Below are 23087 nucleotides of genomic sequence, written 5' to 3'. Positions count from 1 at the left end.
TATTAACTAATCAATTAATTAAATAAATAAAGTTGGACAGAAATGGCAGGACTGCTGGTGTGCCATGACTGCAGCATGTGGGAACCTGTGGAATGCAGTGCAATCCAAGATAACCATATCTGCACTAAGTGTCTGCAGCTTAGACAACTTTGGCTCTGAGCTGCTGAGCTACAGTGAGAGTTGTGGACATTGTGGGGCATCAGGGAGAGGGCTGGACGCTTTGTACCAGGAGGCAGTCACTCCTCTTAGGTTAGACAAGACCTTAGAGTTGGTCAGGGACATAGGATGTGACTGCAAGTCAGGCAGCTAAGGGAAACCAGCATGTAGTGATGGAGGGGCCTCAGCCCCTGGCTTTGTCCAACAGGTACGAGGTGCTTGCTATGTGTATGGATGAGGAGGGTTGCAAGGTGAATGAGCAGACTGATCATGTCACCATGGCGAAGGGTGCCATTCAAGTGGGGGGAGAGAAGAGGAATGTGGTAGTGATAGGGGACAGTATAGTCAGGGGGATAGATACTGTTCTCTGCAGCAAAGAGCAGGAGTGCAGATGGTGGTGTTGCCTGCCCGGTGCCAGGTTTCAGGATATCTGTTCAGGGCTAGAAAGAAACTTGCAGTAGGAATGGGAAGATCCAGTGGTCATAGTCCATGTAGGTACCAACGACAAAGGGAAGACTGGGAAAGAGGTACTGCATAGAGAATATCACCAAATCCCAGTGCAGAAGAGGGCCTTTGGCTCATCGAGTCTGCACCGATACGTGAGAAACACCTGGCCTACCTACCTGATCCCATTTACCAGCACTTGGCCCATAGCCTTGAATGTTATGTCATGCCATGCCAAGTGCTCATTCAGGTACTTTTTAAAGAATGAGGCAACCCGCCTCCACCACCCTCCCAGGCAGTGTATTCCAGACCATCACCACCCTCAGGGTAAAAAAGTTTTTCCTCACATCCCCCCTAAACCTCCTGCCCCTCACCTTGAACTTATGCCCCCTTGTGACTGACTCTTTAACTAAGGGGAACAGCTGCTCCCTATCCACCTTGTCCATGCCCCTCATAATCTTGTACACCTCGATCAGGTTGCCCCTCAGTCTTCTCTGCTCCAACAAAAATATCCCAAGTCTATCCAACCTCTCTTCACAGCTTAAATGTTTCATCCCAGGCAACATCCTAGTGAATCTCCTCTGCACCCCCTCCAGTGCAATCACATCCTTCCTATAATGTGGCGACCAGAACTGCATTCAGTACTCCAGCTGTGGCCTCACCACGGTTCTATACAACTCCAACATGACCTCCCTACTTTGTAATCTATGCCTCGATTGATAAAGGCAAGTGTCCCATATGCCTTTTTCACCACCCCACTAACATGCCCCTCCACCTTCAGAGATTGATGGACACACACGTCAAGGTCCCTTTGTTCCTCAGAACTTCCTAATGCCATGCAGTTCATTGAACACATCCTTGTCAAATTACTCCTTCCAAAGTGTATCACCTCATACTTTTCAGGGTTAAATTCCACCTGCCACTTATCTGCCCATTTGACCATCCCGTCTATATCTTCCTGTAGCCCAAGACACTCAACCTCACTGTTAACCACCTGACCAATCTTTGTGTCATCCGCAAACTTACTAATCCTACCCCCCACATAGTCATCTATGTCGTTTATATAAATGACAAATAATAGGGGACCGAGCACAGATCCTTGTGGTACGCCACTGGACACTGGCTTCCAGTCACTAAAGCAGCCTTCTGTCATCACCCTCTGCCTCCTACAACTAAGCGAATTTTGAATCCACCTTATCAAATTACCCTGTATCCCATGAGCATTTGCCTTCTTTATAAGTCTCCCATGTGGGACCTTGTCAAAGGCTTTGCTGAAATCCATATAAACTACATCAACTGCACTACCCTTGTCTACACACCTGGTCACCTCCTCAAAAAATTCAGTCAAATTTGTTAGGCATGACCTCCCTCTGACAAAGCCATGCTGACTATCCCTGATCAAACCTTGCCTCTGCAAGAGGAGATAGATTCTCTCCTTCAGAATTTTCTCCAATCCTTTCCCTACCACTGATGTGAGACTCACTGGCCTGTAGTTCCCTGGCTTATCTCTACAACCCTTCTTAAATAGCAGAACCACATTAGTTGTTCTCCAGTCCTCTGGCACCTCCCCTGTGGCCAGAGAGGAATTAAAAATTCGGCTCAGAGCCCCTGCGATCTCCTCTCTTGCCTCCCTCAGCAGTCTGGGACACAAATCATCTGGACCTGAAGATTTGTCCACTTTTAAGCCTGCCAACACCTCCAATATCTTGTCACTCCCTATATCAATTTGCTTAAGAAACTTGCAGTCTCTGTCCCCGAGTTCGATACCTTCATCCTCGTTCTCTAATGTGAAGACGGATGTGAAGTATTCATTCAACGCTCTAGCGATGCCCTTCGGCTCCACCCATCGATTGCCCCCTTGATCCCTTATGGGCCCTACTCTTTCCCTGGTTATCCTCTTCCCATTGATATACTTAGAATATCTTGGGATTTTCCCTACTTTTACCAGCCAGAGCTTTCTCATATCCCCTCTTTGCTCTCCTAATTGCTTTCATAAGCTCCACCCTGCACTGTCTGTACTCCACTAATGCCTCCGCTGATTTGCTTCCCTTGTACCTGCTAAAAGCCTCTCTTTTCCTTCTCATCATAACCTGAATATCTCTGGTCATTCATAGTTCTCTGGGCTTGTTATGCCTTCCTATCACCCTACAGGGAACATGTTGAGCCTGTACTCTCCTCATTTCCTTTTTGAACACCCCCCACACTGTTCCTCTGTAGATTTCCTCACAAGTAACTGTTCCCGGTCTACCTTGGCCAGATCCTGCCTTATTTTACTAAAATCCATTCTCCCCCAATCCAAAACATTGTTTTGCAACTTGTCGATTTTTTTGTCGAAAACAAACTTCCCTATTTTTACTTAGTTCTGTTGAAGGGTCATTCGGACTCAAAACGTTAACTGTGTTCCTCTCTGCAGATGCTGCCAGACCTGCTGAGTTTTTCCAGGTAATTTTGTTTTGGATTTCCAGCATCTGCAGTTTTTTGCTTTTATATTAAACTGTACCATGTTGTGGTCGCTATCGCTAAAATGCTTGCCGCCCACCACCACCTCAGCCACCTGTCCGGCTTCATTCCCCAGAATGAGGTCCAGGAATGCACCATCCCTTGTTGGACCCTCTACATATTGACCTAAGAATTTCTCATGGACACATTTCAAGAAATCCACTCCATCCAAGCCCTTAACACTAATATGAGGAGATAGACACTAAATTAAAAAGCAGAACCTCAAAGATAATAATCTCTGGATTATTATCTAAACCACGTGCAAATTGGCGTCGGGTAAATAAGATTAGAGAGCTGAATGAGCGGTTCAAAGGTTGGTGTGGGCGAAATGGGTTTCGATTCATAGCATACTGGCACCAGCACTGGGGAATAGGGAGCTGCACTGTTGGGAGGGTCCAACATTTGAACCATGCTGGGGCCAGTGCTCTAGTGAGTTGTATAAGCAGGGAAGTAGAAAGGACTTTAAATTAACCGGGGTGGGGGGGGGGGGGGGCATGCACAGCGGGGATGGATCATGTAAGGCAAGATTGAGTAAAGGAAAATGACAAGGCAATAGATCAAGGTAGCAATAAAGGTAATGATAATCAGAAAATGGCAAGGAGGAACAGTGATTGCAAACTTAAGAACGTGCCAGCAGATAGGACCAGAGTTTACAAAACCAGTAAAAAAAGGTTGAATTAAGGGCTTTGTACATGAATGCCTGTAGCATTTGCAATAAGATAGATGAATTGTCAGCCCACATAAAAATTCAATTGTATGACCTGATAGCCACTACAGGCATGTGGCTACAAGGAAACCAAAACTGGGACCTGAATATCCAAAGGTATATGACGTTCAGGAAAGACAGGAAGCTGGGAAAAGGTAGTGGGGCAGCTCTGTTAATTAAAGAGGGCATTAGTCCTGTCGTGAAAGATGACCTTAGTTCTGAAGTTCAAGACGCAGAATCAGTTCGGGTGGAACTAAGAAACACCAAGGGGCAGAAAGCATTGGTGGGAGTTGTTTATAGACCACCAACCAGCAGTGGTAATGTAAATCACAGTGTTAATCCGGAAATTAAAGGTGCATGTAACAGGTATAATACAGTAATCATGGGGGATTTTTAATCTGCATACAGACTGGGTAAACCCAATTAGTGCTAATGTGCGGAGGGTGAATTCTTGGAATATATACAAGGTGGTTTTCTAGAGCAGTGCCTTGAGGAACCAATTAAGGAATGGACTATTTAAGATCTAATATTGTGCAATGAAAAAGAGCTAATTAATATAATTAATAATCTTGTTGTAAAAGGAGCCTTTAGTGAAGGGTGACCATAATATGAGAGTTTTACATGAAGTCTGAAAGTGACGTAGCTCTTAAATCTAAACAAAGGAAACTATAGAGATATGAGGGGCAAATTGGCTATGGTGGATTGGGAAACTATGTTAAAAGATATGACAGTAGGCAAGAAAATAGAGAAAAATAGGAGTGGTAGGTGGCTCTTCGAGCCTGCTCTGCCATTCAATATCATCATGGCTGATCCTCTATATCAACGCCGTACTCCCCATTCCCCTTGATGCCTTCAGAGTCCAGAAATCTATTTATTTCCTTCTTAAATATGTTCAGTGACTTGGCTTCCAAGATTGAGAATTCTACAAGTTCACCACCCACTGAGTGAAGAAGTTTCTCCTCATCTCAGTCCTGAATGGCCCACCCCATATCCTGAGACTGTGACCCCTTGTTCTAGACACCCTCCAGCTGGTGGAAACATCATCCTTTTCCAGTCTTGTCAGAATTTTATATGTTTCAATGAGATCCCCTCTCATTCTTCTAAACTCCAGTGACTACAAGCCTAGTCAACCTAATCTCTCTGCATACAGCAATCCTGCCATTCCAAGAAGCAGTCTGGTGAACCTTTGCTGCACTCCTTCTATGGCAAGTACATCTTTTCTTAGATAAGGAGACCAAAACTGCACACAATACTCTAGAGTGGTCTCATCAAGACCCTATATAGCTGCAGTAAGACATCCTTGCTCCTATACTCAAATCCTCTCGCAATGAAGACTTAAGGAAGATAAATCCCAGAGTCTTGAAAGAGGTGGCTGCAGAGAGAGTAGATGCATTGTTGGTCACAATTCAAAATTCCATAGACTCTGGAACGGTCCCAGCAGATTGGAAGGTGGTAAATATTTAAAAAGAAGGGAGAGAGAAAATGGGGAACTACAGACCTGTTAGCCTGACAACAGTAGTAGGGAAAATGCTAGAATCTGTTACAAAAGGATGCGATACAGAAACAGAAAATGCTGTAAAAACTCAGCAGATCTAGCAGCATCTGCGAAGAGACAAATAGAGTTAACGTTTTGAATCCGTATGACCCTTCTTCAGAGCAGGCGGATCATAAGACATAGGAAGAGAAGTGGGCCATTCAACACATCAAGTCTGCTCCACCATTCAATGAGATCATGGCTGATCTGATAACCATCAACTCCAATTTCTTGCCTTTTCCAACAACCCTTGATCCCCTTACTGATTAAAAATCTGTCTATCTCCGTCTTGAATATACTTAACGAACCAGCCTATGCGGTAAAGAATTCCAGAGATTCACGACCCTCTGAGAAGAAAAAATTCCTCCTCATCTCTGTTTTAAATGGGTGACCCCTTACTCTGAGATTATGCCCCCTGGTCCTAGATCCTCCCACTAGGTGTAACAACCTCTCAGCATCTACCCTGTCAAGCCGCCTAAAAATCCTATACATTTCGATAGGTCATCTCTCATTCTTCTAAATTCCAATGCGTACAGGCCCAACCTACTCAACCTCTCATAAGAAAATCCCTCCATATCTGGGATCATCCTAGTGAACCTTCTCTGGACTGCCTCCAATGCCAGTATATCTTTCCTTAGATAAGGTGATCAAAACTGTTCACAGTATTCTAAGTGTGGTCTAACTAATGCCTTGTATAGTTTTAGCAAGACTTCCCTATTTTTATACTCCCATTCCCTTTGAAATAAAGGCCAACATTCCATTTGCCTTCCCTATTACCTGTTGAATCTGTATGTTACCTTTTTGGGATTCATGCACAAGGACCTCCAAACCCCTCTGCACTGCCTTCTGCAGTCCTTCCTCATTTAAATAATATTCAGCTCCTCTGTTCTTCCTGCCAAAATGTATAACCTCCCATTTTCCTACATTATATTCCATCTGCCAAGTTTTTGCCCACTCACTTAACCTGTCTATATCCCTCTCTAGACTCTTTATGTCATCCTCACCACTTGTCTTCCCACCTATTTTTGTGTCATCCACAAACTTGGCAATAGTACATTCACTTCCCTCATCTAAATCATTAAGATATATTGTAAATAATTGAGGCCCCAGCACTGACCCCTGTGGCATTCCACTAGTTACAGGTTGCCATCCCAAAAATGCCTGCTTATCCCAACTCTCTTTTCCTGTTGGTTAGCCAATTCTCCATCCATGCTAATATACTACCCCCAACACCATGGGCTCTTATCTTATTAAGTAGCCTGATGTGCTGTACCTTATCGAATGCCTTTTGGAAATCCAAATATATTACATCTTGGACTTGAAACATTAACTCTGTTTCTTTCTCCACATATGCTGCTGGACATGCTAAGTTTTTCCAGCATTTTCTCTTTTTGTTTCAGATTTCCAGCACCCGCAGTATTTTGCTTTAATGAAGGGTATGATAACTAGGCACTTAGAAAATAATAGTAGGATTGAGCAGAGTCAACATGGATTTATAGAAGGGAAATCATGTTTATCAAACCTGTTGGAGTTTGTTTTTTGAGGGTGTAACTAGCAGATTATGTAAGGGCGAACCAGTGGATGTGGTATATTTAAAATTTCAGAAAGCTTTTGATATGGTCCCACATAAGAAGATTGTAAACAAAATTAGAGCACATGGGATTGGGGGGGGGGTAATATACTGGCATGGATTGAGAACTGTTTAATGGACAGAAAACATAGAATAGGAATAAATGGGTCATTTTCAGGATGGCAGGCTGTGACTAGTGGGGTACCACAAGGATTAGTGCTTGGGCCTCAGCTACTCACAACCTATATCAAAGATTTGGATGTGGGGATTAAATGTAATATTTCCCAGTTTGTAGATGACACAAAACTAGGTGAAAGTGAGAGTTGTGAGGAGGATGCAAAGACACTTCAAGGGGATTTGGAGTGAGCGAGCAAGAGTTTGGCAGATGGAACACAATGTGGAGAGATGTGAGGTTATCCACTCTGGTCGGAAAAACAGAAATACAGGGCAGGATTTTCAGGTTGTCAGGCGGGCCAAGAAACGGTCCGCCGCCTGCGATTGGCCCCCAACCGTTAATTGGCCAGCCAGCATGAAAGGCGCGCTAAGAAGTTCAGCGCTGCTGGGGTGGGGGCAGGAGGAGTGCGAGTGCAAAAGTCTGTGCATGAAAACAGAGAGCAGCCTCAGGGAGCTGAACAGATTTAACATCAAAAATAAAGATTTTTAAAATCTGAAAAAAAATGTCCCGACAAGGGATGCACTCACAACAACATTAACAGAATAAAAATTCTGCTCACAAATTTATATATTTTTAAAATTTAATTGTGGAAACCTCATCCCGCCTGTGGATGAGTTTGCTAAAAAAATCAGAAGGCCGCTTGGCTGATTCACTCACCCTGCCGACCGTAAGATTGGACGGGCAGCAGAAAACAGGTTTACATTAATTGATTAAGGGCCTTAATAGGCCTCTTAATTGTCGGCAGATGGCCGCTGGCTGTCACGGGCGCCCACCAACCGAAATATCGCATGAGTGCGCGATGATGATCGGGCTGGGCCAGTCCCACCCTGCGGGATGTAAAATCCTGCCCACAGAGTACTACTTAAATGGTGGGAGGCTGGGAAGTCTTGAACTTCAAAGGGACTCGGGTGTCCTTGTTCATGAGCCACTGAAAACTAACATGCAGGGATAGCAAGCAATTAAGAAGGCAAACGGTATGTTGGCCTTTATTGCAAGAGGATTTCAGTATAGGAGTAAAGATGTGTTTCTTCTATTATATAGAAATTTGGTGAGACCACACCGGGAGTAGTGTGTGCAGTTTTGGTCTCCTTACCCAAGGAAAGATATACTTGCCTACAGGGAGTGCAATAAAGGTTCACTAAATTAATTGCTGGGCTGGAATGATTGTCCTATCGGGAAAGATTAAATTGACTGGACCTTTATTCTCTGGGGTTTAGAAGAATGTGATGATCTCATTCAATCATACAAAATTCTTACACGGTTGGATGCAGAAAATAGTTCCCTTGAGTGGGGTGGGGGGTTCTAGAACCAGGTCACATAGTCTCAGAATAAGGGGCAGGCCATTTAGGACTGAGATGAGGAGGAATTTCTTCACTCAGAGGATGGTGAATCTTTGGAGTTCTCTGCCCCAGAGTGCTGTGCTGGCTCAGTCGTTAACTCTGTTCAAGACTGAGGTCAATAGATTTCTACATATTAAAAACATCAAAGGATATGGGGATAATGCAGGAAAATGGTGTTAGGTAGATGGTCAGCCATGATCTCATTGAATAGCAGAGCAAGCTTGAAAGGCTGAATGGCCTACTCCTGCTCCTATTTCTTACATTCTTATCACATCATTAGTCTCTTCCTGCTCAGAATGTCTTTCCCAGTCACTTCCAAAACCAGAGGTGCATGTCCCCTTTAATAGGCTGGGTTTAAGAAGTGCAAGCCACCCATGAACTCAGGTCCACTGCTGAGGCCTGTAGCCACTCAGCATGTTTAGTGCAGGGCTGTGGGCTGCTATTGTTTAAATTAGCAGGCATTGCAAAGTTTGCACCCTGCCTGACTCGGAAGTAATGCACACAGGTTGATCATACATTGCAAGGTGGTTCTTGGGCCCTATCCAATTTTGTGACCAAAGGGTTTCCATATGAAAAAGCTAATGTGTTTGTAACTAATATCAAAGGGTCCGATCTTAGCCCAAAGTGGTTGAAATGAGGTTTTGTTCGTGTTCCTGATGTTCAGTTCTTTTTACCAACACAAGAATCTAGCTGTGCACCATGGCAAAAAGCCAAAAGGAGATAAAATAAAATCAATTCCCTTTCACAACTCAGGATGTCCTGTTCCGACTGCAGAAGTGAATCAACTCACAAAAGGGACACAGGTGGATTTACTACAGTGGCTCAACGCTCTTTGGGTTGTCATATGATCAGGCAAGGCTGCTTTTGTTTAGGCAGTGATTTATAGTCCTCTGTTCTTTAAGTGATTGCAAAAAAAATTACAAACATTTCTTTTATGTTTTTGATCTTGTATATATGCTCATACTTCCTTTTAAAACACGAATGGGCAGTGACAGAATGGTCAGCACTCAAAAAGGAGGCCGTAACTAAAGCAATAAATCCAGCCACAAAAACAAGAAAAACTGTGAAATATGGTCACTTCTACATACAGTGGAACCAAAATGTAAACATAGGTGTATTGTATATGCTGTGCACATCATCAGCAACACACCCAGAGGCACAGGGTCTAAACAAATTGGTATGCATATAAATAAGCCAACATAATTTGTGACGTGTAGAAAAACATTCACCTCAAGCACATATATTGGTACCTTATCCGATCTGGCCAATGTCCTTGGAAAATATTGCCCTTTAAAACCATCAATTCCTAATGCAAGCTGCTTGATATATCCAGAATATATACAAAATTCTTAACACAAGGACGTGCACAGGCATTTTGGCCCACTGAAGTTCGCCCAGGGCTGATAACACAGTCTGGGTACAGAGGCATCAGAACTGCTGCTTTTGGGACACTGCAATGCAAGAGTCAGGTATTGTGCTGACTCCATGATACAACAACTTGTGTTTACATAGGCAAAGTTTGCAAAATCTGTAGCTCCTAAAGTCTGCTGGCCATCCTTAAAGGGGAGAAAGCAGAAGTTAAAAGGACAGAATGGAATCATTCTACAGGAAGTAGGTGATACACACCTCACACTTTTACTCAAAGGTAGTAATGGGACAAGACACCCTGAACATACACCACACACTACCCATTATCAGAATTTGTGCCCACAGTTATTATCCTATGAGGCAGATTAAAGGAATAGGCTGAAATCATGTTTTATTCCATGGCCTTTAGATATGGCAGGTATCAGTGAAGGCAATGCTGAAGCTGACAATGATATTGGGCACATATGCAGGTGAGTGCTGTCATTATGTATCCTGTACACCAGGCCACAGAGCAGGCCTTGGGCATCAGTGCTCCTTCATGCTGGCCCATGCACCTAAATGTGATGCACTGCTAAGACACGTTGCACATCGCTGGTCTCAAATATTGTAGCAGGGCCTCGTTTGGACCGAAGGTTTTTTTGCTGCTACATCTCACACAGGTAAGTAAACGTTTGTGCCACACAAATGACAGGCAATGACCATCTCCAACAAGAGAAAATTTAAACATCTCCCCTTGTTAATCAATGGCGTTACTCATGCTGAATCTCTCCAATGTCCTGGGGGTTACCATTACCTGGAAACTAGATTGGCCACATAAATACCATGGCTACAAGGGCAGATGGTGGCACAGTGGTAATGTCACTGGACTAGTAATCCAGAGGGTCAAATTAATTCCCTGAGGACATGGGTACAAATCCCACCATGGCAGCTGGTGGAATTTAAACTTAGTTAATAAATGTGGAATATCAATTGTAGTAAAACCCCTTTGGTTTCCTAACGTCCTTTAGGGAAGGAAATCTTTACTGGGCTGGCCTACATGTGACTCCCACAGCAATGTGGTTGACACCAAGCCACTCAGCTCCAGGGTAATTAGGGATTGCTAGTGACACCCACATCTCATGGAAGAATAAAAAAAGGAAAGCAGGTCAGAGACTGGGAATTCTAGTGCAAGTAACTCACCTCCTGATTCTCCAAAGCCTGTCCACCATCTACAAGGCACAAAGTCAGGAATGTGATGGAATACTCTCCCCTTGCCTGGATGAGTGCAACTCCAACAACACTCAAGAAGCTTGACACCATGCAGGACAAAGCAGCCTGCTTGATTTGCACCCCATCCACAAACATTCACTCCCTCCACCACCACATAAAGCCAACTCATCAAGGTTCCTTCGACAGCATCTTCCAAACCCGCAACCTCTACCACCACCTGCCAGTTTCCTCGTGGTCACAAACAATCCTGACTTGGAACTGTATCACTGTTCCTTCACTGTTGCTGGGTCAAAATCCTGGAGCTCCCTTCTTAACAGCACTGTGGGAGTACCTGAATTGTCTGTGGTACCCTGTCCATTATTCATATCCCTATCCAATTTGCAGCAGAACCTTTTGGGTTCAGATCGGCCTTAGCAGTCATCATCCATGCCTACTGGAACCCTACCAAACACTCCAGATGACGAATGTGGTTACCTTTACTTCGAATCACGAATAAGAATGTGCATGTATCTAACACAAATAGAGTGCAATGGTTCAAAAAGGCAACTCACCACCACCTGAAGGGCAGCTAGAGGTGGGCAACAATTGTTAGCCTTGCCAGCAAGACTCACGTCCCATGAATAAAGAAAGGGCGATTGTTCCAAACACTTGCACTCTAAAATAAAGAAACCCTTCCTAAAATAATCTTTAGAAGTCATTTTCTCAGAACCGCTTCATCCAATTCAGGGCCGCGGGAGTCGGAGTCGGTTGCGACTGGCAAAGGGCGCTAGGCGGCATCCACCCCAGTAGGGGATGCAAGTTCATCACAAGGGTACACACTCACGCGCGCACACACACACACACTAAGGGGCAAGTTATCATAGCTAATCCACTGTACCATCACGTCTTTTGACGGTGGGAGGGGAAACTGGAACACCCGACGCAAAACCATGCAGACATGGGGAGAACGTGCAAACTCCACACAGGCAGACTCAGGATCGAACCCAGGTCCCTGGAGCTGTGAGGCAGCAGCGCTCACTACTGCATGACTGTGCCACCCAATCTTTAAAACTATTTCTTAAATTTAAATCAATATCCTCTCGACTTTCCTGCTTTAATCTGAAGTAAAATCCCATCTGTAACATTTGGCATTTTACACACCTTAGCGAGATCTTCAAACCACATTCCTTGTGGATTTTAAGAACAAAATTCCTTTGGGATGAAATTGCAATAGGAATGCCATGATGCAGGGTATCTCACCTACTCTTCCCCCGCAGCCAGTCGAGGAAAAATATCACAAACTAGGTTTGTATTTTCCGGAACTTAGAAGGTCAAGGGGCGATCTGTTCAAAGTTTAAGACGTTAAGGAAATCAGGCAGAGTAAACAGAGAAAATATTTCCACTGGTTGGGCAGCCTAATACTAGTGCCATAACCTAAAAATTAGAACCCGACTTTCAGCAGTGGAAGTAGGAAACACTTCTGCATACAAAGGTGGGGGAAGTTTAGAACTGACGCTAGATTGATTGCTACGACAATGGCCATTAAAAATATAGTCCTTCCAGCTGACCAGAAAGTTTAGGACGTTGACACTTCATTGCTATCACTGCTGTCTTTCAGATGATAGGTCAGTTTAGGCCCAATTTTATCTCTCGAGTGGATTTAAAATGTCCCACTGTACTAATTTGAAAGAGGAGTGGGGAAATGCCTTTGAAGAAATTCTTTATCGCGTTCTAGACACACTACGTGCTTTGAGCCAAAATAAACCTCATTTCAGACTTGGCATTTTTCAGACAATGCCTGAAGCAAGTTTAAGTTACAGTCTGCACCCTTGCAGAAGATTAACAAAAAACAAAAATCCAAGAGGAAATTCATTCAGTCTTATTGAGGATGTTATTGCTGAAGCAGCAATTATTTTACCACTGTTAAAATCACATTATCATATTTGGAAGCAAACTAAGAACTGAAAGAACAACCCACAGTGACCGCCTGCACACAATTATCACTCCATCAGCATTTTTTTTTGCTGTTCTTTCAACAAAAAAATAAGTCTGGCAGCTCTCAAATGTAGTGTAGCTTTGTTAAGTCACCCATGAATGCTGCCCTGACACATTCATCGCTCAGTTTTAAAATAGGCTTTAGTAGGCTAATCCCGGCTGTTAGCAACTACTTTGCCCCACTGTTAATATATTTTACAGTAAGTGATCTGATTGAGTTTGATAGTTGGTGCTAGGCAGCTCCTCTGCTATTGTATTCATCTCATTTGTGACCACTGAAACCCTTTGTCCAAGTAGGGCTCCCCTAGTGGTGTCCTAACTTTATTTGGAGAGATGGAGCTGTGCAGGCTAGGCAAGTCTCAAGTCTGATAAATATCGTGAGCTGAGCTTTGTTGGCTAGTGACTAAGTGGAATGTTACAATTGGTCTCTCTGCCCTTGTTTTTTTTTAATTCATTCATGGGATGTGGACATCACTGGCTAGGCTAGCATTTATTGCCCATCCCTAACTGCCCTTGGAAGGTGGTGGTGAGCTGCCTTCTTGAACTGCTGCATTCCAATGTGGTGTAGGTACACCCACAGTGCTGTTTGGGAGGGAGTTCCAGGATTTTGATCCAATGACAGTGAAGGAATGGCGATATATTTCCAAGTCAGGACGGTGAGTGACTTGGAGGGGAACTTCCAGGTGGTGGTGTTCCCATGTGTCTGCTGCCCTTGTCCATTTAGATGGTAGTGGTCGTAGGTTTGGAAGGTGCTACCTAAGGAGCCTTAGTAAATTCCTGCAGTGCATCTTGTCGATGGTATAGGCTGCTGCTACTGTGCGTCAGTGGTGGAAGGAATGACTGTTTGTGGATGGGGTGCCAATTAAGCAGGCTGCTTTGTCCTGGATAGTGTCAAGCTTCTTGTGTTGTTGGAGCTGCACTCATCCACACAAATCAAGAGTATTCCATCACACTTCTGACTTGTGCATTCTAGATGATGGACAGGCTTTACTTGCCACATGATTCCTAGTCTCTGACCTGCTCTTGCAGCCACAGTATTTATTGGCTAGTCCAGTTCAGTTTCTGGTCAATGGTAACCCCCAGGATGTTGATAGTCAGAGATTCAGCAATGATCAAAGAGCAATGGTTAGTTTCTCTCATGTTGGAGATGGTCGTTACTTGGCACTTGTCAGCCCAAGACTGGATATTGACCAGGTCTTGCTGCATTTGAACATGGAATGCTTCAGTATCTGAGGAGTTGCGAATGGTGCCAAATATTGTGCAATCATCAGCAAACCCCCACTACTGACAGATGTAGGACAGTAAAAGATCAGTCAGGGTTCCTGCTCCTGACCACTATCCAGCAACACACACTGGGAAATGGGAATGTGAGGTGAAATCAGGGTCAGGCTTTACAGTCCAGTGAACTGAGTTTTTGCCAAGGCTTAATACTCGTTTGGCTAAGGTACCAAGAGGGTGAGCAGTGCCAGTGGATTCAAATACCTGTAAACAATTTGTACTTTGAGAAGAACAAAATAAAGAAATTGGATTTACATTCAGATTTTGAGGGAAACATCCTTTTGAAATTTAGGGATCGCTTAAGATCAATTCCCAAATAACCAACCCCTTTACTTGATTCTCCATCACTGGCATTCTGGAGCAATTGCCCCTAAAATCAAAGTCACATCAAAAAATTATGTTAACTCGTTAAACTTTCAAAAATAGTTAGAAGTTGGTTTTAACTTGGAAACCCCAGACTTCACCTAGCACTTTTTCTAAAGCAGCTGACACTTCACAGACTGAGTTCGTCAGACAGTCACAATCTCCTACCCTAAGACATGGTGGAGCTGTGGGGAAATTCCAATGGGCTTTGTCCATCAGTTAAGCAGAACTCTGAGCCGCCCAAATCAGAAACAGCAGTAAAGGATCTTGGGTTCCAATGGGAGTCATAACACTAGCAGTATAAAGTTTCCCACTCTGGGATTAATTAACTTACTTTTGACAAGGTCTTCCCCGGGCCTCATTGCAGTTCTCAACTGGTTTAAGTTTCACTGAGGGTCTTTTAAGGGCACAAGGAGTAGAACGAACAGGGGAAGCAGGCACAGGAGCAGACAAATCCCTTTCTGAAAAAAATTGCTAGACCAAAGATACAGACAGAATCCAGGCTCAAAATGGTTTCACCCATCAATTTTCCAGTCCAAGTCAGTGCAATTGCTCCAGGTTCACCCAAATTTCAAACCCAGAAAATGTCATAAGATATTAGCGATCTAGAAATAATTCTCTCATTGGAAACACTCACCACATTAATGGTGTTATCACAAAAAGGAGGCAATGGACTAGACTTCTCACTCATTACACACTAACGCATCAGTGTAAACAGGGTAGAATTTGTTCTAGCTTTCTTTGGGAGTTGCCCCACAGGCTCTTTGGTCTCCTCCCACTATTTCTGGGACTTCTGACTGTGAAGATGACGACCAATGTACAATAAGCCTGCCCATATACAGACATGTGTAATGGTAATGGTGTGGAAATGGCTGGGTGCAAGAGATGTCATTTTATCCCCAACATCCAGATAGCAGATTAAACATTTTGAAGGACAAATACATTTTCCTATTGATTACAAGGCACTCAATTACTAGCTGCATTATAAGTAATTTTTTTTTTTTTAAAACAGACTTTCAAAGTAACAAGAGGCTGCTGAGTATAGTGCAGTGTTGCAAGCTACAAAGGCTTGTTGCTGTTGTTTTGCACATCAACAACAGCAGGATATGCCTGAGGAGGCTGGAAACCGTGTCAGTTATTTGACAACCCTGACCTCTGAAAATTGGCAAGGGTCAGGGTGCAGCTTTGCTAACAGAATGCCAACCCTGGCGCCATGCCAGCAGCAAACAAACCAGGAGAACATTTAGGCAATATGAAGCGTCCAAATGTGTTAGATTGTGCAACCCTAATCGGAGTAACCACCAGAAAAATCTAGCTGACAGCAAACCCAAAGCTTGAAAACAAAATTATTTTCCTCAGAATGAACTAATAGAGGTTTTACTTGGTGAATTGAAATACAAATATAATCCTTGTCATCCTTGAAGTATCTTTCTAATCTCTTCACCCTTCCTATCGCAAAGCTTTTTTCTTTATTCTTTCACAGGATGTGGGCATCATTGGCAAGGCCAGTATTTGTTGCCCATCCCGAATCGCCCTGGGTTTGGCCTTGCTGGGCCATTTCAGAAGGCAGTTAAGAGTCAACCACATTGCTGTGGGTCTGGAGTCACGTGCAGGCCAGATTGGGTAAGGGTGGCAAAAATCCATTTATACACATCAAGCACCACCCAACAATACTGAACTCAGCAGTCGTCACGAGTAGTTTTCACATCTGTAGAACTTGCTGTCCACCCCTTAGAGCCAAATGTTATGTGCGAACTCAGCTGCTGTGCAACAACAGCGGGCAATGTGGGAACAGACGTTCTCACAGAAAAGCAGACAAGTGCTGCTCTTTTTGAGGCAAGACCACATTTCCACTGATCATCTGCTTCTAACCCACAGCACAACCCGGCCAACAGCAAATAGTGTTGCCCATACGTCACCTCCCGTAACCAACTACAGCAGCGTGACAGTACTCTTAAGTTAGTGTCATTTTAAATCCCCTCCTGTCGCAAGCCATCCCCTGATTCTGAATATCATGCAAGCTATAGGGTGGCAAGCTTCAGTAACAAGACGTGCCAAAACAAGCACACAACTGTTTTGAAACAGACATTAACTTGCTTACCTAAAATGCATCTATAACTAATATCCAATTAATCCTGTTAGTGGTGTACCACCAATAATAACTAATATCCTAGCAGTATCGTTACTAATATTCCACTAATAACAATATGCCACCGATGACTAATATGTTTACAAATATACCAATAATGTCAACTGTATGCCATAAGTAATATCCCACTAACAGTTACTAATACCCCACCAGTATTCTTAATGGCCCAATTTTTTTATTATTCACTCATTGGCATGGGCATCAATGGCAAGGCCAGGCAGCATTTATTTCCCAGGCCTACTTGTCCAGGAGGTGGCGGTGGTAAGCCGCATTCCTAAACTACAGCAGTCCATGGGGAGAAGCCCCTGGACTGCCAACCTCATACTTGTGCCATCACTAAGACCACCTATTTCTGCCTCAGTAACATTGCCCTACTTCACCTCTGTCTCAGCTCATCTGTTGCTGAAGCCATCATTCACACCTTATTCATCTCTAGACTCAACTATTCCAATGCACTGCTGGCTGGTCTCCCACATTCTACGCTCTGTAAACTTGGGGTCATCCAAAACTCTGCTCCCCGTGACTTAACTTGCAGCAAGTCCTGTTCCCTGTCACGCCTATGCTTGCTGACTTAGATTGGCTCCCAGTTAAGCAATCTCTTGATTATAAAATTCTCAACCTTGTTTTCAAATCCTTCCATGTCCTTGCCCCTCCCTAACTCTGTAATCTCCTCCAACCCCACAACCCTCCAAGATATCTGCACTTCTCTAATTCTGGCCTCTTTTGCACCCCAATTTTAATTGGTCCACCATTGGTGGTTGTGCCTTCAGTAGCCTGAAAGGGTGGTCGAGTCAGAAACTCTTGTAACATTTAAGAAGTATTTAGATATTCTCTTGCATTGTCATAGCCTCCAGGGCTGTGGGCCAAATGCTGGAAAATGGGATTAGTGTAGTCAGATTTTTGCAATATATTTCCAAGTAGTTTGTAGCTTGAAGAGGAACTTGCAGATGGTGGTGTCCCCATGAGCTTTCTGCTCTTGTTCTTCTTGGTGCTAAAGATCGCCAGTTTGAAAGGTGCTGTCAAAATTGGAGGTGGTACACACTGTTGTCACTGCGCATTGATGGTGGAGGAAGTGAACACTTAAAAGTGGTGGACAGTATGCCAATCAAACAGGCTGCTTTGCCCTGAATGGTGTCAAGCTTCTTGAGTGTTGCTGGAGCTCCACTGATCCAGTCAAGTGGAGAGTATTCCATCACAATCCTGACTTGCACCTTGTAAATAATGGACAGGCTTTGGGGATTCAGAAAGTGATTTTGCTGTAGATAATCCAGCCTCTGACCTGCTGACAGCTCAGCATTTCTGTGGCTGTTCCAATTAAGTTTCTGGTCAATGTTGTTCCCCTGAATGTTGATAGTGGGGAATGATGCTAATGCTATTGAATGTGCAGCATAGATCAGAGTTTCCCAAACCTATTCCCACTGTGAGCCCCAGTTTGATGCTTCACACTTGGTGTGAACCCAGAGTGAAAATTTGTTGGGGGATCAGTGTGGTGGATGTGGACACAAGAATTGTTGAGTAGGTGTGGGGGGCGGGGTGTGTGTGTGTGTGTGTGTGTGTGGGTGGGTGGTGGGGGTGGTGGTGGTTGACAGTTGTTGAGAAGGGAGGGAGAGTTGTTGAGCAAGTTGGGGGTGGGGTGGTGGTGGTGCGTTGCTGTGCAGGGAGAAGGAATTGTTCAGTGGAAGTGTGTGTTCAGACAGCAGAGGTCAGGCACACAAAAAATGCAGACACCTACCATTTGCTGTCTCTGTTGGTAGCATTTCATTAGAGTTCATTTCATTAGGTCATGCCCACCAGCAAATGTGTGCATATTTAAAGGGTTCAGAACTGATCCCAGTTCTGTCTCAGCAGAGTGTCATCTACACAGCTGCCATTGCTGCCTCAGAGCTCACGACCCCAACTGGTGGTCTCGAAACCTCACTGGTTATCACGACCCTTACTTTGGCAACCCCTGGTGTAAATGCTGCCTGCCCCTCTTGTTCGTCCTTCAAGGCAAAGTAGATCACGTTCATCATCTGGGATGTTTATAGGGTTCCGATGTGTATGTAGGTGACTGCTAAGGCCAATCTGTGCACGGAAGGTTCTGCTGCAAATAGGACAGGCAATTGAGTTTTAGTCGAGTTGTTAGCTCAGAATTTTCTGTCCTTGCATTTTTTCACTGGCTCTGATATACACTTGCTTTCAAAGGAGGCTGCACCCTTTTTTATTTGGTTGCACCAGGTGCAGCGTTCCTGAAGGAGCTCCTTGTAGTGCTTCCTTTGTCCAACAGACTCGAGCTCTACACGTTAAGATTTGCTTTCGTAAGCAAGTGGCAGATATTCTGGCTATTTTGATGTCACTCATCAGCTGAAGCCTGAATATTGACCAGGTCTTACTGCAGGCAGGCATGGATGTTGCTGAAACCATCAGCCCTGCCTTTGTTATCTCTAGACTTGACTATTCCAATGCAATTCCAGCCGCCCACGGTCCACCCTTCGCAAACTTAAGTTGTTTCTCATGCTCCAACCCATAGCAAGTCCTGTTCACCCATCACTTCTTTTCTCACCAACCTACATTGGCTCATGTTAAGCAATGCAATAATTTTAAAATTCTCTATTTTCAAAAATCACCCATGACCTCACCTTCCTATCTTTGTAATCTCCTCCAGCCCCACAATCCATTGAGATATTTGTGCTCCTTTAAGTCTGGTCTCTTGAACATCCCCAATTTTAAATCACTCTACCATTGGTGGCTGTGCCTTCAGCTGCTAGGCTCTAAGCTCTGGAATTTACCTTAGTAAAAGCTCTCTGCTTATCTACTTTTCTTTTCACCTTTAGGATGCCCCTTAAAGCCTACGTCTTTCACCAAGCTTTTGGTCATCTTCCTTAATATCTTATGTAGCTTGTATCATATTTTATTTTGAAAATGTCCTGTGAAGCACCTTGGGGCATTTTATTATGTCAAGAGCACTAAATAAATAAAAGTTGTTGTTGTTTATTCATTATGTGATCACATGATAGAGGAAAGGTTGTTCATGAAGCAGCTGAAAATGGCTGAGCCGAGGGCTTCAAGGTCCTGGGGCTCCAATAACCATCGTCCTTTTGGCTAGTTATGGCTCAAGTCAGTGAAGAGTTCCCCCTGACCCCACCACTCCCCATGCCAAAAATGAGAAAGTGTCATTTAATAAAGTCCTTAAAGACACCTTCAGCACTTTCTTAATGATTAAGCACAGACTACTGAAGCCTTAACTGGCCAGCTAGGATTTATCCTACTTTCTGTGGACAGAACATACCTGGGCATTGTTTCAATTAGTTGTGTGGTTCTCAATGTTGTAGCTGTACTGGAATAGTTTGGTTCAACGTGCAGCTAGCCTGGTCACTGATATCTTACCACAATGAATGGATTTTCAACCCTCTCTTTGGTGGACCACCCAATGTTGACAGCAGGAGGTAGTTCATTTGCAGCAGACACAGATTAAGAAGTGTCAACTCAGAATGAAATAAAGCAGCAATCAAGTTATACTGTTCAGTTCTTAGCCTCAATGCAAGTTTCTCCTAATCTGATGAGTAATACTTTTTAAAACAAGCTATGGTATTAAAGGCAAAAAAGGGACCATTAATTAAAACACAACTTTTATATTTACCATAAATATGAGATTAGGAGAATCTCTTCACACAACTTGTAAGATTTTCCACCAGTCAAAATAATTAAGATACCACAGCTTCCCTCAGGTAGTTTAAGAACTTGCCTGAGACATCCACATGCCACAAACTGTTTGTCTATCCTTTCCTTTTTGCTTTGAAGCCATTTTGAAGTTAAGTCACTCTGAGCTACAAAGACCATACCGAATTCACCACCAACACTGATGGGATGAGAATCTCTGCCATGTGACTATTAACAGTCTAAATGAAATGAATTTAGGCAATGTTAACTGTAGCACTCAGTGAGCTAGAACAAAAACCTGTTATTAATTTGGTGACAATTGGTAATTGCACAGTATAGAAAAGACCACAGGATGACTGGTGTGCAAAATAAAAAGATGTCAAGCTGGTGTGCTAAGAATGCCCGGGGTTCAGGACTGGGAGTACATTGTTGCACAGTGAAGGGAGTTTCAGTCTATGTTTCATCTTGTTCGATAGTGTTGACACCTTGAGCCCAAATGGAAATTTTTCCCCAGCAGTAACATCCTACAACTTATAATGAGCACAAAAGGCACAAAGTTCTCATAAACAAAAAAAAGTTTCAATTCAAAAATAGATCAAAAACAATTGAAAATAATAAATTAATATTCCATTTTCTGACGTACAATATTGAAAGTTGGTGAGCTCAATAAGGGAAACAATTATAAGGAGTTACTGAACTAGATTGTTATTGCTAAAGAGAGCCCTAAAAACCATAAGATGCCACAACAATTAAATAATGCCCACTTGCCACAATAAGATAATTTCACAGCACACTGGTGAGAAGTTGCTCCAATGATTTACTTAGTCCGCATGGCTCCACAGAACACCAGCTGTTCTACCTTAGGCGCCAGCCCATTAAACTTGTCCATTTTTTTTATTGACTTGAAAGCACTTTAAATATACTTACAGGGGAATTACCACCTTCCCAATCATAGTGCAACTTGTAACCCAACAGGATGCCATTAATTTCCTCTTCCGGAGGGCCAACCCATTCAACCGACAACGTGGAATCACTCACTAGTACGCTGACATTATAAGGGGGGGCCGTTGGGACTGCAAAGGAAAGAAATGCTTGAGTCATCTCATCTTCAAGCTGCTCACAGGTTACTGCACTTAATTTCCTTTGTACAAAACAAAAACAAATTGTGCAGGCAGCACAACACTATTATCTCAACAGAATACGTGGGGCAAAAAGCAAAATACTGCGGATGGTGGAAATCTGAAACAAAAACAAAAAATGCTGGAAAGACTCAGCAGGTCTGACAGCATCTGTGGAGAGAGAATAACAAAGTTTTTCCAGCCTTTTCAGTTTTTATTTTAGAATACGTGCAGCATGTTGGCTGGAGGGCTAAGGGTGGGGGATGTGGGCGCCACAGTAGTGTTGCTGGTGAAGAGAAGGGGGAATTTGATGAAGCATAATCTAATCGAACACTCCAATGCACAAGATAGTGTGGCACTTTTAACCAAACTGAAACTAAATGGAATTTTCTAGGTCAACGAATGGTACAGAAAGAAAGGTAGAGTGAATACAGAAAGAATATTTCCACCTGTTGGGAAGAGCATAGATAAAGGCCATCAATATAAGATAGCCATCAAGAAATCCAATAGGGAATTCAGAAGAAACTTCTTCACCCAAAGAGTGGTGAGAAAGTGGAAATTGCTACTACATGGAGCAGTTGAAGCGAATAGTGTATTTCAGGGAAGGCCAGACAAGCATGTAACAGAGAAGAGACACTGACAGGTTTAGGTGAGGAAAGATGGGAGGAAGCCTTCCAGTACACATTTCAAATTTTGCTGCAAGAACTTTATAGAATGGAGATTTTTGGATTCACACTGCAATAGGAAGAATAGTGAGGGGAGGTGTTACATAAGAAATCAGAAATAGGAGCAAGAGCAGTCTATATAGCCACTTGAGTGTTCTCCACCCTTTTGTAAGATCATGTCTGATCTCTACCTCAACTCCACTTTACCCTCATGATCCTATTATCCCTTGACCATCTTAAAAATCCAAAAATCTATCGATCTCAATCTTTAAAATATCCAACAACTGAATATCTGCAGCTCTCTGGGGTAGAAAATTTCGAACATTCGCAACCTTTGAGTGAAGGAATTTCTTCTTAACCCACTTCTAAATGGCAAATGCCTTTATCCTGAGACTATGCCCCATACTTCTTTACTGTCCAGCCAGGGGAAATATCTCCTTAGTATCTACCCTGTCAAACCTTCAGAGTTATATATGTTTCAGTGACAGCACCTCTCATTTTTCTAACCTCCAGAGATTATGAACCTAATCTACATGATCTCTCCTCAAAGGGCAATTCTCTTAGTCCAAGAGTCACTCTAATGAATTTGCATTGTAACCGCTTTAATGCAAGTATATTCTCCCTTAGGTACGGAAACAAACAGTACTCCAGGCGTGCTCTCATCAAAGCCCAGTACAATCACCACAATACTTCCTTTTGTACTCCAATCAATCCCTGTGCAATAAAGGCCAATTTATCATATTTTCCTTCCTAATTACTTGCTGTATCTGCACGTTTGTTTCAACTTTGTGTTTTATGTACAAGGACACCCAAATGCCCTTGGACACCAACATTTAATAGTTTCTCACCATTTAAAAAAAATGTTTTCTATTGTTCCTGCCAAAGTGAATAAGCTCATAT

General features: G+C 43.3%; 1 protein-coding gene across 1 annotated transcript in view; it reads right to left on the bottom strand.

Annotated features, from left to right (window-relative positions):
* Window positions 1-23087, bottom strand: part of mertka (c-mer proto-oncogene tyrosine kinase a) — a 144055-nt gene that overhangs the window by 54655 nt on the left and 66313 nt on the right. The window contains exon 8 of the mRNA XM_041187248.1: window positions 21332-21477. Within this exon, the coding sequence (XP_041043182.1) occupies window positions 21332-21477 (146 nt within the window). The remainder of the gene's footprint in view (window positions 1-21331; window positions 21478-23087) is intronic.

The sequence above is a fragment of the Carcharodon carcharias genome, chromosome 5, assembly GCF_017639515.1.
Source record: "Carcharodon carcharias isolate sCarCar2 chromosome 5, sCarCar2.pri, whole genome shotgun sequence".
In the NCBI taxonomy this organism is placed as follows: Eukaryota; Metazoa; Chordata; class Chondrichthyes; order Lamniformes; family Lamnidae; genus Carcharodon; species Carcharodon carcharias.
Note: the sequence above shows the minus strand (reverse complement) of the source record. Positions and strands in the feature narration are given on the sequence as shown.